We start from the raw sequence: 19669 nt of genomic DNA, 5'->3' as shown, positions 1-19669 counted from the left end.
ATGCCGGCAGCAGGTGTTCCCTCAAATAACCCGGACCCAGGCCATGTAGGGCTTTATAGGTGATAACCAGCACCTTGAATTTCACCCGGAGGGCAACCGGAAGCCAATGCAGCTCGCGGAGTAGAGGTGTTACATGGGAGTATCGGGAAACCCCCATTACAACTCGCGCGGCCGCATTCTGCACCAGTTGAAGCCTCCGAGTGGTCTTCAAGGGCAGCCCCATGTAGAGAGCGTTACAGTAGTCCAAACGGGAGGTCACAAGCGCATGAGTGACTGTGCGTAGGGCGTCTCGGTCCAGATAGGGACGCAACTGGCGCACCAGGCGAACCTGTGCAAAAGCCCCCCTGGTCACGGCTCCTATGTGATCTTCAAAATTGAGCCGTGAATCCAGGAGGACGCCCAAGTTGCGAGCCCTATCAACGGGGGGTAACACCTCACCCCCCATCATTAGAGGTGGAATAACTTGGTTAACCCGAGACGCCGATATGCACAGCCACTCAGTCTTGGCGGGATTGAGACGAAGCCTGTTTCTCCCCATCCAGACCTGAACCGCCTCCAGGCACCGGGACATCACGGAGAGGGCATCACTGGGTTGGTTCGGGGTGGAAAGAAAAAGTTGGGTATCATCAGCGTACTGGTGATACCCCACCCCAAAACCACGAATGATCTCGCCCAGCGGCTTCATGTAGATGTTGAACAGGAGGGGCGAGAGAACCGACCCCTGAGGGACTCCACAAATGAGAGGCCTCGGGGCGGATCTCTGCCCTCCCGTCAACACCGACTGCGAGCGGCCCTGGAGGTAGGAGAACCACCGTAAAACGGTGCCTCCCACTCCCAACCCCCTGAGACGCCGCAGCAGGATACATGAACTCTAAATAACCCTGCTTTCCCAAGATTAGATTTGGTGTAACCTTGTCAGCCTTTTGCAAAGTACTAAAAAGCTGGATGTGTTCCTAAGCATGAGGGTGGGAAGCTAGGTGACTGGAGCACTGCCAATTCTAGATTCTAGAATTGCATATTATTGCATATTATTTCTACTATAATACTCCAAATTTATCTGTATTTCCAAATACAAGAATGGCCTAAAAATCACATTTTAAAAAAAATATAAGTATACCTACGTAAGACTCAAAATACTTTCTTCAAAATAATGTTCATAACTGGCAGTGCCTTGCTTTAAAAAATATTAAAAGATGGAGGAGAAAATAGGAATTAGAATACTGTTGTATCTGGAGACCTTGGTGTTCCTGAGCTTGGTTGGTTGTTTGCTTTGTTATCAGACTTCGTAACATCTTCATTGCTAGAAGGGAGTGGAGAGTGGAACTACTCTACTAAGCTCAGAGCACCAACGACTCTACAGTTTATCCTGTAAGTGACGCACTGAGACATAAAATCCTTTGATTGTTCTCTTCCCTAGTATAAAGGTTGCTTTCTGGCTTAATTAACCCTGCACAGTTTATTTAAATACAAAGTTTTTGAAACCGTGCGTTCTTTTCGACCTGTCAGCCCCATGACGTTCGAGTCACAATGGCCAATCAGCGTGGGAAGGAGGGAAGGCGGGCGTTGGCCGGTTGAAAAGGAGCGGTGGAGGTCTTCATCCGCCTTGGCAGGAATTGGATTGCGTGAGCACGCTGCATACGCACAAACGTTACGTGCCTGAAGGCAGACTAAGGCCTGGCAGGCCTATTCAGTTAATCCGACAGAAAACAGGACGGTGAATTAGTGCCTCTAAGAGAGGTTGTGGGGAAGCGAGGGAGCACGTTGTTTTGTTTTAATTTTCTGCCTCACCCCTTGTCTGAGCCACGCTCGCTGTAAATAGCTTTATTTTAGCTCGTTTAGCGCGCGCGCGCGCGTGCTTTTTCCCCTCTTCCTTTTTCTCTCCTTCCGCCGCCAGAAGGAGTTGTGTGTGAGGAGGGGGAGGGGAAGTTGTAGGGGAGACTCCAGTCGCTTCCGCCGGGGGTGGGGCCGCCCCGTTGCTGAGGGAGAAGTAAAGAGCGCGCGAAGGGAGAGACCGACCGGCCGACTGAGCGGGCAGGCGCAGGGCGAGGCGGCGGCGACCACCATCGACTCCGATCCTCTTTCCTTTTCCCTTTCCCTCTCCCCTTCCTCCTTTCCTTCCTAGCTTCACCTCGCCGCCGCCGCCACCACCACCACCACCATGGAGCTCATTACGATCTTGGAGAAGACGGTTTCCCCAGGTAAAGGAGAAAAAAGGCCTACAGGCTTTTTTCTTATGGATGTGCTGCAGAAGGAGGAACGGGTAGGGGTGAAAGCATCTCCCCTCCTCGAGATCTGGAGGAGATTGGGGGCGGGGAAGGGCATCTAGGCATAGCTTATATGTGGCTCTGGGGAAGGCGTTAGCCGTTGTTTGAAGGGAGGGAATGAATTATTAGGGGAGAAGGTGTGGGAAGGGGTAAAGAAAGCAGCAGCGATTCTCCCCTCGAGGATTCGGGGCCGTTGGGAGAGTCAGGCTCCGTCTGTGGCCTTGGGGATAAAGGAACCACTAGGATTTGGTTTGGGCCCCAGGCTTGGAGGGAAGAGGAGAAAGGAGGGGCAACCGTGAATTTTATCATTTGTGGCATGGGGGAGATTGAGAATTCTCTAGTTAGGCTGGAACGGAAGTAGCCTTAGGCGTAAAACGCCCTTTTTAATATATATATTGGTCGGATCAGATGATGAGGGTAATGGTGCACGTGTATGGAAGAAGGTAGCTTTGGGCACAAGTTAATGGATACGCTGAATGATACGGCAAGGAAGGGTCTCCTTGAGGGTGGGAATGAGACTGCTTTGCGTGGCATATGGGATAAGGGTGGGTGGAGATTCCTTAGCATATGAGTGTAGGGTAAGTCTTGTCCGAGAGCTGCTTCTTAGATGTGCTGGGGAGCATGGGGAGACGGAAGCTGACGGGAGAATAGGCGATGATTTCACATCGAGTCTACCGTAAGGCAAGTGCCTTCATGACGTTAAAGCTAGGGTGGCAATGAAAGCAGCGTCTGCGATGAGAGCGAAGGCCTGATATTTACCTAGGTAGTAGTTCAGGTCCGCTCTAGGCCAAAATCAGTGGGCCAAGATTGGCTTTGATAGATAATTGGGAGAGTTGTGACAATGGAGCTGGAGACGGACTGGTATTTTAACAAATGTCTAATGCATCTCTTTAAAAAGTCGTTCGTTGTGGATGAATTTTTTTTTAGCGTACGGCATCTACAGAGGTCATGCAATCATTGATATACAACACTAATAAAACATATACAAACACAAATATTAATTGTGGATGAGTGAGGTTATGGTTATACTGTACTTGCAACGTTCTCCCAAGAGGTGTTTCTCTTTTTAAACCCACTTCTGTGCGGTTCTAATTGATGAAAATGAAGTTTGAGTAAAAGCTTGATGCGCCGGGGACCTCTATCTTTGGTGGGGGCTTCGGGAGGTGTTGAAAATCTTTCATATTCAGAATGGAGTGAGTTTAAGCAGAAAGGAGAGCGATTGAAGAGCTGGAAAAAGGTGAGAGGATTCGGGGTGTTAACTGTTAGGCTGAAATTGAGCTTTAGGATCCCCACTGACACTCCTAGATGCATTTTTCTCCTTCCACCCCCACCCCTTCTGCAGACTGCACAGAGCTTGAAGCGGCCCAGAAGTTCCTGGAACAGGCAGCCATCGAGAACCTGGTAAGGGAAAACGAAAGAGTTGAGTTTTGGGTGGGGTTTGTGAAAGTAGAATCTTTTCCCTGTGTAAAAAGACACAGATCAGAGCAGGCCGAGCCGCCATAGAGGGGCGCAGCCTAACCGTAGGCTTTTTCTTTTCTCTCTCTCTCTCTCTCTCTCTCTCTAGCGGGGGGAGGAGGAGGCAAACATGAAGCAGCCAATGGCAAAACTCTCGGGAGTCGCGCCATCCAATCGTGAAGGGGTTCTAGACCCGCGGGAGGGAAAAGGAAGGGGAAGGCAGCTTGGACCTACCGCGCTGCATGCATGGAGGGAAAGTGGGGGAGGTGGTTAGATTGGGCCTGCGGGACCGGCCATGTGGGGAAGCCGGCATGTATAGTCGGCTAAAGGGAGTCCTCAGAAGGTTGTCTCGAACAGGCCTTTGAGCTCATAAACAGGCCTACTAGTTTCGTCTTTTTTCTTGCCTTCTTACCTAGTCTAAAGATTCTCTTTCTGCCTGCGGATCGTCCCCCATTTTCTATACTTTTCCTGCTCTACCATTTTTGTCCATTTCCCCTTGTTTTTGTAGTGTTTTTCATAGATTTGAATATTTTTTTAGCTAGGCATTGCCTATGCCTATTTTTCTTAAATTCTTACACAACTATTTGTTCTTTGGTATGAAAACAGATATTGGTCTGCTTCAGTCTCTAAAATACAGATTATTTCTGAAATACCTCATCCTTTTTTGGAAAGGATTGATTCAGAGCAATATTAGTAGCCAAATGAAACTACTAAGCATTTCACCCATTATTTGGTATAATTTATTTATTTATTTATTTATTTGATTTGTATATATTTGTATAAGTATCAGAATAATATAAATCTAGTGCTGAACAGTGAATTAAGTCTAATCCAGAATTTATAAGGAAGCCATGTAGGTAAATATTACATTTACTGAGTCAAAATTAAATATATTCATTGTAAAGCCTTACAGGAGAATAGGAATACAAATTGAATGTAATTGCTTATGATAGTGAGCCCTTGCTGTTGATATTTTTTAAAAAATAGAAGAAATAGAATAGAATAAAGTAGTGTATCGTATCAAAACATGTTGGGAATGATTTTTTTTGCATGGCATTCATCCCAAGAGAATTGTTCAGTGGCTGGTTTTTAACTTATCACATATTCTAGAGATGAATTTTCAGTCTATAGGATTGGTTGAGGCTTGTTTACTAAGTTCATTTTATTTCATTGGCAATGTTGGAATATATACATTATCAGCAATTGATGTCTTAGCGCTTTAGATTTTATACTGGTACTTAGAACATTTTCTTTCCTTTTAATATTTAAATTGCAAGTAGACTATTTTTAAAGGGTATGCTATACTTTTTGGCACTATAAGAAGTAAATTGATAAATACAAAAAAATTAAAAACTGCTAAATTTATTGCTGAACAACTTATTACTTGCATTCCTAGTGCAATAATTAAGATTAGCATTTTTATACAGTATGATAGTTCTTTCTCTAAAAAGCTAAACAAAAATTATGGAATACTTTCATATTTATTTATTTGTATCCCATCTTTATTATTTTTACAAATAACTTCCAAGACAGCAAGCATATCCAGTACACCTTCTTTCTCTTATTTTCCCTACAACAACTCTATGAAGTGAATTGCACTGAGACTGTGACTGGCTCAAGCTGACACAGCAGGCTTTCAGAATTATTACTGAAGACTTATTTCTCAGACTCCTGATTGCTCAGAAAGATGCAAAGCATCTATAGACTCCTAAGGGGCTAGCATAGGATTTTGAAAAAGAGATCATATTTGTATTCAGTTCACCTTTTAGAAGAAAATGCATAAAATCAAAATTATTTCATTTTATATTTATAGTAACTTCAAAATAGATTGGGGGCCAGGTAGGCAGCTTTATGGCTGAACTGGGATTTGAAATTTGATTTCCACAGTTCAGCTTCAACAGCAACTGTGCAATATAACCTGCTTTTCCCCCAAACCTATGCCCTCTAGAAGTCCTAGACAACAGTTCTTTTTTCAGGCCAGCAGGGTCAATAAACTCTTTCTGTGAGGCCTAAAAAGATAAAGATATATTTGAATATATATGTTTTCAAATGATATCCTCAATTAAGAATTAGCCTTGACCAGAAAATAGAAAAACTATATTGATTGATATTATAACATCTCTTGGATTACAGATTATTTGATAATACATATGATCTTAAGATGGGCTGTGGTTATAAAGATATCTGAGGAACAATATTTTATAAAGTAAACACAAAGATTGATTATTTTATCTGTACCCAATATTATGCTTATCTTACTTTTTCATTACATTGTGTCTTGAGATGAATAACCATGTATGACATTGGGCTGTGGAAAAGAATTGGGCACAGATAAACATTCATTTCATCCATGTCTTTGGCAGATATTAATTTCAGAATGTGCTTTGACATGTTAAGACATAATTCTCACTTTTATTCCTTGGTAGCAGAACAGTTTTGAAATAAAACTGTGAAAAAGTGCTATAACACTTATTTACTCTCTACATAACAGACTGCTAAATTAAGGTTTGGGATCTTGACAAGTTGCTTACCCTTCATAGTTTGGCACTTCATAAGAAAGAGATAAACTTCACAATTGCATTCCTTGTCCCTTGATCCAGAGATAAATACATGTTCAAAAATAATTAAATTTACAAGTACATTATGATTTGACAGGAAAAAGTATCAGATGCAGGAATTAAAAAAATGAAATCTACGTATATGCTGTAAAAGTTTAAAGTGCGCTCTGATTAACTTAATTACCACATACATATTTTTATATTGTTCTATTCAATTTATTTTTCCCCATGCCTTTTATTTCCATTCATTGCTCAACTTGGGAAGAAGGAAGAGATAGTGGTCTTGCAACTAGCATGATCTAAATAGTATCTTACCTATTTGTCCAAGGTTTATTCTTGGGTCATGCTATAGAGGATAGAAGGACAAAATACAAGAAGAATAATCTGGATTTTATTAGGTAGTGTGAATAAAGTGATCTGAATGAAATGAAGATGTTAGTAGTAATAACATTTTTTGGAATAAATGAATTGAGGGACTAGTTATATTTAATTATTTGTGAATGAGCCCTGGGAAAAGAGTTTTGTGTTGGGAAAAGCTACAAAATGGTTAAGTCTGAGGAAACATTGAAAGATAGTTTATGATATGGCAATGGAATTCCTGCTTTACGATTTTTATTTTTGTCAGATGCTTGAAAAATCCTGGCAACCCTCTGTTAAGTATATCAGTCTTTCAGAAAATAGTGTTTCAAATTTAATAAAACTTTTATATCTTGCTGTACTATTTCCATCAAAAGTTAATGAATATGATTTAGGTATTATTTAACCATGTTATTATTTTCTACACTATACTTCCTAACTGCTTTTAATAAGGTAATAAAACTTACTCCAAATCCAAATTTAATAACATTCTACACTTTCTGTTTACTTCATCAAGCTTTCTACAACCATTGATAGTAATATTTACTTGATGACTATCATAGCTTAGAAAAGAGGGGTTTAAAATTTATTTTGTGTTTTTAATATTATGGCAGATTGCTTCTGGACACGTTGATATATTTGGTTAATTATTTTGAAGAATTGTTCTGACAAAGTGGTGTAATTTGTTTATTACAGTACTGAAATGTCATTTGGTGATCATACTGATTTTCTCTAGTGAGTTCATTTTTGCACATACAGCACTTCTCTCATATAATTTGCTGTAAAAAAGACTATTAGTAATTTCTAACCCTGTGATTTCCCATCTTTTATAGTAAAGCAAAAATTTAAGTATCTTATTCCTCCTGCCCAACAGTTAAGATCAGTGTTACATATTTCATAGTCCTACTTTGCTTCTAGCCATGAAAATGTATTCATGTTCTATCCAGCGTAGTAGAGTGTCCACCAAATATTTAAAAATTCTTTGTATAAAAGCTCGACATGCTGCTATGGTCTAAATTAATATGCAACAATTGGATTTCAATACTTTTGAAAACTGGTTGCTCCAGTAAGTTAAAAACTCAGTTATTTCTATATCCTGTAATTGTGTATTATTTTGAAGTTCGAATCTTTGAAAACAAGTGCAGAATACCTTCAATTTAAAATGAAATCTAATTCTACACAAATGAAATCTATAAAGAAGTGATTTATAGCTCAATCCTTTGGGTGCCAGGGACCAGTTTCATGGAGTATAGTTTTTCTGCGGACTTGGGGGGCATGGTTTCATATGCTGTCTGGATCTCACACATGCATGGGTGGGGCTTCGCTCACTTGTATGGCCTGGGGATTGAGGATCCCTGATGTAGAGGACAGAGAGTATTGTAATGGAGACCTGTAAGTAGTATATAAACATAAGAACAAGAGCCTTGGTGGAGCAGTGGGCTAATGCCTCCTTAAGTAACACCAGCTGCCTGCAATTAGTGCAGGTTCGCATCCCACCAGGCTCAAGGTTGACTCAGCCTTCCATCCTTCCGAGGTAGGTAAAATAAGGACCCAGATTGTTGGGGGCAATTAAGCTGACTTTGTAATAATGCCGCTTGGGGTGTGTGTGAAAGCCCTAATAAGCAGGCATATACATAGAATGAAGGCTACTGCTAAGCTTGTAAGCCGCCCTGAGTCTTCGGAGAAGGGCGGGATATAAATGGAATTAAAATAAAAAATACAAAAATTCATTATTGCCTGGTGGTTATATGTGGATCAGTTATGTGCTCTTGGATCAGAACTAAAAAATGTTTTGATCTAGATTGTCATAGATGTATATTTATGCACTGACCAAAAGGAGAAAGATATAACAAGTTTTGGTTATTGAAATTTCTTTCTTTGCCAGCCTACTTTCCTTGTGGAACTGTCCAGAGTGCTGGCAAATCCAGGAAACAGCCAAGTTGCAAGAGTTGCAGCTGGTCTACAGATCAAGAACTCTCTGACATCTAAAGATCCTGATGTAAAGACCCAACATCAACAGAGATGGCTTGCAATAGATGCCAATGCTCGCAGAGAAGTCAAAAATTATGTATGTTAAACCTTAGCATTTCTAGTTCTAGTTCATATTCCTGCTTTTTTATCAGCATGGATGTTTTTCAATAGTAAAAGCATCTACTGCATATCTTTAATTGAATACTGTTTCTACAATTTACTATTCCCTTCTTATTTGTTCCCAAGTTGAGAAAAGGCTGGGAGGCATGCTTTATTTTTGCTCAACTTCAAAAATGGTACAGGAATACACAGCAGTCCATTGCTTAATGCTAACAGTATTGCAGCTTTGTGATCTTGCCTACTGATGATCATCCTCTTCTTATATTCACAGGTTTTGCAAACCTTAGGTACAGAAACCTACAGGCCAAGCTCAGCATCACAGTGCGTTGCTGGCATCGCCTGTGCAGAGATCCCTATGAATCAGTGGCCTGAACTTATTCCTCAGCTAGTAGCCAATGTTACAAATCCGCAAAGCACAGAGCATATGAAAGAATCAACATTGGAAGCCATTGGCTATATTTGTCAGGATATTGTAAGTGTTGCCTTTAACATGCTATTCTTTCCTCTTGTGCTTATTATTAATCTCCTGTTCTCTCTTAATTTTAATCAAAAGCTCATTCCTGTGTTTTGTTAACTTGAGTAAAGGCATAGTGCACAATAATACTGTCTCTGAATATGTTCTAAATTTTTCTTACATGATTGTAGTTGATTCCAAATTATGCATTGGACACTTGAACTTTCAAGCCAATTGGAGATCCTAATATTTGTACTCCCAGAGTGTAATTGTGTGTAATTACTACCTACTGTTGTTTGAGGGAACAAAACAGATTATTAGATTCAGAGATTCTCTGTACAGGTTCCATTTATTTACCTCTCTGCTGGAGGCTGGGTCAGAGGACTCAATTCAGGTTAGCCCTTGGATTCATCTTTCTGTGTCCAAATAAGATGCAAATCTCCAGAAAGTAAAGTAGTCAGTAACTAAGGTGTGGTGATAAACCATCTCCATTCTACCTTGGGAATCCTTGGGATTCTCAATTTAGACAACATGCTATGGTTATCGTTTTAGCTGGTTGTCCATTTTATAGGAACACAGGCATAGTTTACAATATTTTTTCTTTTTCAGGAACCAGAACAGCTTCAGGATAAATCCAATGAAATTTTGACTGCCATTATCCAGGGCATGAGGAAAGAAGAGCCAAGTAATAATGTGAAATTAGCAGCTACAAATGCACTCTTGAACTCTTTGGAATTCACCAAAACAAACTTTGACAAAGAGGTAAGTGATCATATTGGGAGTATGATGAAAAAAGGGTTGAAAAGGATGCCAATGAAATCCATGGTCTGTGATGAGAAACCATGCACCACTCTGAGTTCTGATGCATTCCTATTTTGACTGAGACTTGGATTTGTACATGTTTCGAAGTTGTTTTGAAAAACTTATTCCTTTTATATTTATTCAAGTAACAATAATAAATCAAAGTGGCATACACATAGTGCTCAGCTATGACTACATAAAAGGTTATGACAGCATAAGCTCTTGTATGCTCTTGATTGGAGATCAGTTTAATATTTAGGCAATTAAACAAATATTAAGATACACTACAAATCTTGCAGTGTGATATTATCAATACATTTCTTGCCCTATAATATGTATAACCTATTCAACTAGCTTCATAGTAGTTTTCTCATTTCCAGCCAACTGTGTTATCCTTATAATATAAATAAAATCAATAATATTTGCACAACTGTCCAATGAACAATTCATGATAGTGAATTACTATGTGGCAGATACCATAGAATCAATGTGTGCATTGTGAGAATAATTTTACAAAGATTCAGCTTCATTGTTTTCTCTGAAGTGTTGATAACAGTAGGTCTTGTTATGTTCTTTAATTGGAAGCAATATTAATAGATTAATTGCTATTTAACTTAGAAAAGAATGAAAGTGTTCAAATGTAAAATGACTACAATCATTTATTTGCCGTTTATTTGGTAGTATTAAACTTTTACAGAGTTTTTTTAAAGGAAGACCCAAACACTTTTTCCTTCAAAAATACAATTTTCCTTGTCAAATTAGCCAAAATTAAAATAGTAATGCCAGACAGTAGGTTATTTGTAAAACTTCTGAGATGTAAATAGTGTAGTCGATTTCTAATTTGTAAATGAGAAGGTATCAAAATGTAAGCTACTATAAGTCTCATATACTGATTGTGCTAAAGTCTGATGAACTGTTGGTGATATTTATAGTTTGTCTAACAATGAATATTTTTTTTGGCAACGGGTTTAATCTTGCACTATAAAATCATTTTTAAAAGTTACACATACTGCTATTTAATGTTCCATAAGTAGCTTTTAATAAATGTTTCAATCGATAATAACATTTCATGTTATTCTATGATTTTATAAAGTAACCCTTACAGTTTGGACCTGGATGTTTTTTCTTTGCAGCAGTTTTTATTTGAATAAGGATTAATTAGAATTGCATACAAAATGAACTCATTTTGTCTACCATAAAGCCATTTACACTCCCTCACCTCTTAGGACACTTCAGATTTTTTCCAACTGGCAGTGTGATTGTTTCAGGCAGAAATGATGAGGTTGGACAAGACCTGGAACAATTGGGAAATGGGGGAAAGGTGGAATATGCAGCCCTGAGGTATCAACATGGTTATAGAACAGACATGTCAAACACAAGGCCCGGGGGGCCGGATTCGGCCCACGAAGTGGTTTCATGTGGCCCACAAAGCCATCCTGGAAACAGTGAGGGAACGGCCCCTTCTGCCTTGGCTTTGGCCCAGAGACCCTCCTCCTGCCAGAGACCCTCAGATCTGTCCCACTCCTGCCCAGGCCCCCATAGGTACCCTTGATGCGAACAATGTAGAGCTGGCCATGCCCACCCAGTAGGCCATACGTACTCCAGCCACCTCCACCCAGTAGGCCACGCCCACCCTGGCCATACCCACCCAGCCCTCTGAGGGCAACCGTAATGCTGATGCGGCCCTCAATGAAATTGAGTTTGACACCCCTGTTATAGAAATAAGACGAGGTATTAATAGTGCTGGGAAGCTGGGACAAGCAGATCAACAGTAGAGGAAGGGAGAAGACTGAGCGCAGTGCTCATCAGCCTTACTCTACTCACCCCATAAAAACAAGCTAGAATTTCTTCAGATTTTGTTTTATCAAATTCCACAACAACTTAAATATTTGTTTTTGAAACAAAACATAATTTTGTGCACATTTATACTCAATGAATTTCTCCATTTTCTGCCACAAGGAACAAAACCTTGTATCAGTTTTTTGCTTCTTTGCTATTCAGCATAGGATAAAACAACAGTTAAGCACACTTTTTGTAGCCAGAACCTGATGTGCCTTTATGAACAAAATTGAAGCAATGACTTTATTTCAAGATTGCCATAAATAACATAATTGCAAAAATACTTCTTTGATGATTGGTTAGAGCAGGGGTCAGCAACCTGAAACAGTGAAAGAGCCACTCGGAATTGGTTCCCTCACAAAAGGAAAAACTGGGAGCCGCAAAAAATATATGTGCATGCGCGTACATGCGTGCATGCGCAGAACAGGGTTTCACTGAAGAGTGGAGCCAAGGTGAGATATGCACCTACCCTGCATATTTGAATTGATTGGTTGAACTTTTTTAGTCCCACTTTTTTTTTTTTTTTTGGACTGCACATGGCAGAAGACTGGGAGCCGCAGGAGACGGCTGAAAGAGCCGCATGCGGCTCCGGAGCCGCGGGTTGCAGACCTGTGGGTTAGAGGCTTTTTCCTAATACATGTAATTGCACAGTGAATAATTTTGACATTTAACAGTTCAGTAACATAGCAATATATCTTCAATATTTTATGCCAAGTGCCTGCAAAGTTTAAGAAATAAAAGTTTTATTTTAATTGAACTGCCTGTTCATAAGAATAAGGCAGCAAGATAAATGTCTGCTTAATGCCCATGCATAGTGCATACTTTTGCATAAGCATTCTAAAAAAGAAAACAACACTTATCGACCAAGTTATATTATAAATTATGAACTTTTAAGTTCTTTATAGAAACTTATTTAAAGACTGAAGAAAGCTTATCTGCTATGCTTATCTAATATTTATATTTTATATTTATATTTATTTGATTTATATACCGCCCTTCTCCCGAAGGACTCAGGGCGGTGTACAGGGCAATAAATATCAAAAATACAAGATACAAAAATTAAAAACAGATTAAACAATTGTGCCCGATACAATAAATTAGTTAAAATCAATAATTAAAACCAATAATTGAAACCCCAAACCCATCAGACCAGGCCGGCTTGTTCAAATAAATAAGTTTTTAGATCACGTCGGAAAGAGCGAAGGTCGGGAGCCATCCGGAGCTCAACTGGTAAACGGTTCCAAAGGTCTGGCGCGCCCACAGAGAACGCCCTCCCCCTGGGGGTCACCAGTCGACAAGAAAGCGAAGGTTGGAGACCGGACGAAAGTTGCTTAGTACAGCTGGGTCCAAGGCAGGCTTCTTAAGGAGAGGTCTCATCACCGCCTCCTTCAAGGCGGCGGGAAAACTACCCTCACTCAAGGAAGCAGTTACCACTGCCTGGAGCCAGCCTCGTGTCCCATCCCGAGCCGCATAAACCAGCCAGGTGGGGCACGGGTCCAATAAACACGTGGTGGAGCTCAGCTTCCGCATGATCCTGTCCACATCGTCCAGAGTCACAGGATCGAACTCCCAGATAACATCAACAAGACCGCCCATGTCCTCATCGTCAGACTCTGCCCAGTCGGAGTCCAAACCGGTCCGGATCCGAGCGATTTTGTCCGACAGATGTTGGCTAAACTCCTCGGCACGACCCTGCAAGGGCTCCTCCCTCACCTGATTAAGGAGGGAGCGGGTCACCCTAAACAGAGCGGCTGGGCGATTATCTGCGGACGCAATGAGGGTAGCAAAGTACCTTGCCATCCTCATTGCTGCGAGATAAGACCTCGTAAAGGACCTTAGTCACGATCGGTCGGATTCAGACCGGCTGGATCTCCAACAGCTCTATAGGCCCCGTCTCCGACGCTTCATCTCCCGGAGCTCCACGGAAAACCATGGAGCCCACTGGGATCTGCACCGGGTCAGGGGCCACATGGGTACAACTCAGTCGAGTGCCTCCGTGGCTGCCTTTTCCCAGGCTTCCACTAGGGCAGGGGTCGGCAACCTAAAAAAGGAAAAGAGCCACTGGGAACCGGTTCCATCACGAATTTAAAAAAGTGGGAGCCGCGTGCGTGTGTCCATGCACGCGCATGCGCAAAAAGGTTTTTTGCGCATGCGCGGACGCACGCGGCTGCCATTTTTAAAAAAATGAGATGGAACCGGTTCCCGGTTGCCCGACGGCGACGGCCCATCTGCAAAGCTGCCGCTTTCGGCAGCTTTGCAGACGGGCCGTGGCAGCTTCCTCAAAGAGCGGCGCCCCTGCCCATTCCGAGAGGTGCGCGCGCACCTCTCCGAACGACCGGAGTTGCGCGTGCACCTCCCCAAACCTTTGGGGAGGTGCGCGCGTACCTCCGTGCGAAGGGGCAGCGGCGCCGCTCTTTGAGGAAGCTGCCACGGCCCATCTGCAAAGCTGCCGCTTTCGGCAGCTTCGCAGACGGGCCGCGGCAGCTTCCTCAAAGTGCGGCACCGCTGCCCATTCGCGCGGAGGTACGCGCGCACCTCTCCAAAGGTTTGGGGAGGTGCGCGCGCACCTCCGCCCATTCGGGGAGGTGCGTGCGCACCTCTCCAAACGGGCGGTGCCACTCTCCATTTGGAGAGGTGCGCGCGCACCACTGCCCGTTGGAAGAGGTGCGCGCGCACCGGGTGGCTAGGAGCCGCAAGAGACGGCTCAAAGAGCCGCATGCGGCTCCGGAGCTGCAGGTTGCCGACCTGTGCACTAGGGCATCGGCCGAACTGTGAGCAAAGGAGGCAGGTGGGGACCCAAGCGCTGCCTGGAACCTCTCAAGGTCCATTAAGCGCCTAGGACGGAACCATCTCGGTTCAACAACCCCACGACGGGGAGTGGCAAAACGGAAGACCAACCGCAGGAGATGATGATCGGTCCATGACAGGGGCATAACAATTGGAGAACCCCCACCCAGATCATCTAACCACCGTCCAGATAGAAAAACCAAATCGAGCGTGTGGCCCCCCACATGACTCGGGCCCTGAATTACTTGCATCAGGTCCATGGCCGTCATGGAAGCCATGAACTTCCGAGCTAACTCAGATGATCCCCCCAGGGATGGTAGATTAAAGTCACCCAAGATCATAAATTTGGGGAACTCAATCACCAGCCCTGAGAGGATGTCGAGAAGCGCAGGCAAGGCTGCTGCTGCGCAACTAGGCGAAAGGTACACTAGCAGCAAGCCCAACTGAGCCCTAGGGCCACATCTCAGGAGGAGGGACTCACACCCGGCTATTTGGACAACGGTGGCCTCCCACGGACAAAGGCTCTCCCTCACAACTACCGCCACTCCCCCGCCCCTACCCTGAGCCCGAGGCCGGTGCAGCACCCGGAAACCTGGTGGGCAAAGATCGACCAGAGGGACACCACCCTCTGAGCCCAACCAGGTCTCCGTAATGCAAGCCAGGTCCGCATGGTCCCCCTCAACCAGATCCCGGATGAGAGGAGCCTTATTGACTACGGACCTGGCATTAAGGTACACAAGCCTGAGCTCAGGTGGCTGCACATCCCCGCTCCCTTAACCTCTCTCTCTAAAGTCATGCCCACCCAGTAGGCCATATGCACTCTAGCCACGCCCACCCAGTAGGCCATACCCACACAGCCCCCTGAGGGCAACCGCAATGCTGATGCGGCCCTCAATGAAATTGAGTTTGACACCCCTGGACTAGAGGCTATTAAGGGGAAGAAAAGGCAATGATCAATTAATTAAATGCAGATTGCCTGAAAAGCATTTAGACTGAACTTTATCAAAAAATGCCTGACCACTCAACCCAATATAGCACAACTAGCACAAGCTGTGAAAATAATAACTGCCGTACATCAAAAACATCTCAGAAATCACCAACAGATTGTTACAACCATATGGCATTACCATAGCACACAAACAAACTAAATCCATCCAAAATATCCTAAGATCCAGAAGAAAAAACAGGAGTTATCAACAACAGACAGGGTAAGGACTGTAATAGCCAGTATGTAGGACAAGCAGGCAAAAGGTTAGCAAAGCGCATCCATGAATAATAAGTAGCAATAAGAAGACATCATGAAAAGTTCTTAATTTCAGAACACATAGATTTAACCATAGTTTCAACTAGGAAACTGTGAGCGTCCTGTATCAAGCTAAATCCAAAAGCACTAGAGAATTTCTGGATATCTGGAACTAAGACAAGGCAAGCCAATAGTATAAATATCACTGATGATGTTATCTGGTTTGGTTATGAAATGTCTGCAAGAAAACAATCAACCTCAGAGAGCACTAAGGACCCCACATTTAGATACCATTTGCTTATTTGAAGATGCAGCTCCAAGATCTTTGCATCTTTTGTCCTACTGATGACTAAATAGTATTAGCACTAGAGACAACTCAAAAGTCTCTGTTTTTTTCTTCTGCTTTTCCCTGATTTTTTTTCTTCAGTCAAAATAATAAAGATACGTGTATTCTAAGTATGTTGGCCTCAGTTTAAAAAAAGTATAATTTCTGAAACTCCGGGGGTTTATTAATCTGCCATCAGAAACCTACATCTTGAAATTAAGAATACTAAATTCGGACAATAGTGAATCTTCCCCAAAGTAGCCATCTAATCAGAATTATCCATGAGCAGCAAGTCACAAAGAAGCTCAAAACAAAACTTGGAGAACTTCAGATCTCTTAGTATGAATAAAAAACAGGCTTTGATGACTCTACCAATACAGAATAAAAATAGAATTCGTGGAAATCTATCAAGATGGAAGCTATTGTTTACTAAGGAGATTATTGATGCCTATATCAAATTTGCTAACAAGCACTTGGAGGAATGTTCCATAAGTACATGAGCCAAAAGTGGACCTCTTTATGTTATATTTGGCGGAAGATAAAAAGTATGAATTCTACAGTATCAGACTTCATCAGCTAACTGAAGTACACATGGATGATGCAGCAAAATGTATAAGAGAATGGTTGAAGAAAAATAAATGCATTATTTTGGAATACAGCTAGTCCTTGACTTAAAAGCTGTCATTTAGTGACTGGTTGAAGTTATGACACATGCCCAAAAAGATACTTATGACCCAGAATTGAAATTCTAAAGCCAGGCCCCTCATCTACTCTACAGTCATACGATAGCATTTTGGGCTTTTGGCAACTGGCCTGCATTTACGGCTGATGTCTTCAGATCATGTCACTGAATTATGATGTCTTGTTGGAAACCAGCGTTTCTGGTTTACTTAATAACCATGGTGATTTGCTTAAGAACCATCACAAAAAATGTCATAAAATTGAGTCAGTCATGTGACGATGACTCACTTATTGGAATGACTTTTGACCATAATTTTAGTCATAAGTCAAGGACTACTTGTAGCTGTGTCAGAATCCCCCTAGCAATGTGGCAGAGCATAAAACAAGTTTGCTAGAAAACTTTTAAGCATTAATGAATTGAAGCAATTTGCCACGGAGGAATGAGTCACAGTTCCTATACAGTAATATGAGAAGTTTTGGTGCCAAGTGTTTGGTATTACTTTTTTATACTGATACATTATTTGTTAGATGAAATTGTTGATGAAATAAGTGAAACAGGCTCTAAAACATGGTGTTTTGTTCACTCAAACTGCATATATGAATCAGTAAAACCCACATGATGATACGGTTACATGGTGCAAAACAGAAAAATTTAAAAACAAATAATGTGGTTCATTGATAGATATTCAAAACATCAGAAAAACTAAAAAGAATGGCTACTTTTTCACATAACTATATTACTTTCTCTAGGTTTGCCTCTCTGTCAGATAGTTTTTAAAATCATGTTATGAATCTACTGAATGAACCAGAACCAGCATAAAAATGGTTCTGATCCTACAGTGAGAGGCATTGTGTGCTTGCTTCTTAAATTTTATGAAGATATATTTACCACAATATAATTTACAAGTCCAGAAAGAAATAGTGATAGGATAAGCACAAATGGTGATAGGATAAGCAGATTATTTTGAATTGCAGGGAATTTCAGTTATTGTCTTACTTTTGAACTTGATTTCTGTTTTACCATCAGTGTACTACTAAGGGACAAATTTTCAAGTGGATTAAAGGTGAAATAAAATATCTTGACTGTCTAATGAGAAATTTAAACTACAGTTATTTTATCCAAACAATTTTATATTGGAACTGTACAGTATTTCAAGCTAGAACTTAAAAGTTTCTGGTAGACTCAAGAATTTTACTCTTTCAGAAAAAGTATATGATTGAGATAACTAAAGTTTTATATGGAAGATCCTGCCTTAGTGCAATCATATTCCTCAATCAAGTATTTGAAAAGATTTTTTACATTGCATTTGTTTGGTAAAATAAAGTTGTGTTAAATTCAAGTCATTGAAAAATGCTATGTGATTATTAGGAGTTGAAAGCAACTTAATAGTACATAATCAAAGTCAAATTATTGAGTACCAGAGGATTCTAGCAGGACTATTGTATATTTTGTTTACTTTTATTTTAATTTGAAATATACTTTGGAAATTTCAGACCTAATTCTGCATTTTTCTTTCTATTCAAAAATTCCAGTCTGAAAGGCACTTTATCATGCAAGTAGTCTGTGAAGCGACACAGTGTCCTGATACAAGGGTAAGCCTAAAATTCTTTCCCAGCGGTTTCAATGTATGAAAAATATACGTCTGTTTCCAAAAAAGGATGATGAAAGCTTTAAACTGATTCTTCACCAAAGGTTTTATATAATATTAATATTATCAATACATTCAGTGGTTCCTGGAAACAAAACCAAAAATAGATAACTATTCCAAAAGAGATTAAAATCCAACATCAGAGAAAGGTGATTGGGAGTGACATAAGGAGTGATACAGTATCAAAGTGAAGAGATTTGTTTTCTGTCTTTAGTTTGGTTATAATCAGAGTGACAAAAGATTAATTATGTGCATTACAGCATTAGATAGATGGCTAGGGTTTTGAGGTGCTCTTTAGTCAAATAAAAGGGATCAGGGATTAGGGAAGCTAGTTTAGTAAAAGGAAAAAATGTCTTAAGAAAGAAAGTGTTGCTTTTTATAGATAATAGTAGATAGGTCTTTTGTTGCTATAATGTCAGATTATTTTTCTGAGTTCAGTGTTGTGTAGTTCCTTTCCCATTATCTGTTAAAATTAGGAATAAACTGTAAAATATTTGGTCAAAGAAATTTGAATACTAGGTTTATTACATTCATGTGGTAGATGAGTCTTTGGTGTTTTCTTCTTTGACTAGAACTGTTATTGCTCTTTTTTATATTAGGTGCGAGTAGCTGCCTTACAGAACTTGGTGAAGATTATGTCCCTTTATTATCAATACATGGAAACATATATGGGTCCTGCACTTTTTGCTGTGAGTATTCCCAAGTGGGATTTGAGATTGGATATTTATGTTCGAGTCCTAGTACCACATGATGGAGTGACCTTCTATTACTTGCTGCAGCTCCTATCATCCTAGCAGTTGAAAAGCATGTATTTATATTTATATTTATTAAACCTATATACCGCCCTTCTCCCGTAGGACCCAGGGCGGTTCACAAGGAAATTAAAACAACATTACAATGGAAAAATTAATAGCAATTAAAATAGATTAAGTTTCCTTAATTAAAATCTAAAACCGCTATAACTCTGATTAAAAACCCAATTACAATAAGTTAAAAAATTAAAAAATCCTCAGTCCTGGCCGGAAAGCTCACAGAGCCAGGTCTTCAGGTCCTGGCGGAACGAACGAAAATCAGGGGCAGTCCTAAGTTCTACGGGTAAATGCAAGTAGATAACTAGGTCAGGGCTTTTCAACCGATGGTACTTGTACCACCTGCGGTACTTTGG

General features: G+C 41.1%; 1 protein-coding gene across 4 annotated transcripts in view; it reads left to right on the top strand.

Annotated features, from left to right (window-relative positions):
- Window positions 1-1657: 1657 nt before the first annotated feature.
- Window positions 1658-19669, top strand: part of KPNB1 (karyopherin subunit beta 1) — a gene marked incomplete at its 3' end in the record, with an annotated part of 62993 nt that continues 44981 nt past the window's right edge. For 2 of the 4 annotated variants that reach the window (XR_014028482.1, XR_014028483.1), the window contains exons 1-7: window positions 1659-2198; window positions 3607-3665; window positions 8520-8702; window positions 8997-9197; window positions 9789-9941; window positions 18389-18448; window positions 19104-19193. Coding sequence is in view for 2 of the 4 variants with exons in the window: in XM_081343809.1 (XP_081199935.1) it covers window positions 2159-2198; window positions 3607-3665; window positions 8520-8702; window positions 8997-9197; window positions 9789-9941; window positions 18389-18448; window positions 19104-19193 (786 nt within the window). Of the gene's footprint in view, window positions 2199-3606; window positions 3666-8519; window positions 8703-8996; window positions 9198-9788; window positions 9942-18388; window positions 18449-19103; window positions 19194-19669 lie in introns of all 4 variants that reach the window. The other 2 variants (XM_081343809.1, XM_081343810.1) reach the window with 2 other exon arrangements.

This window comes from Vipera berus, assembly GCF_964194415.1.
Source record: "Vipera berus genome assembly, chromosome: Z".
NCBI classification, from domain to species: domain Eukaryota; kingdom Metazoa; phylum Chordata; class Lepidosauria; order Squamata; family Viperidae; genus Vipera; species Vipera berus.
Note: the sequence above shows the minus strand (reverse complement) of the source record. Positions and strands in the feature narration are given on the sequence as shown.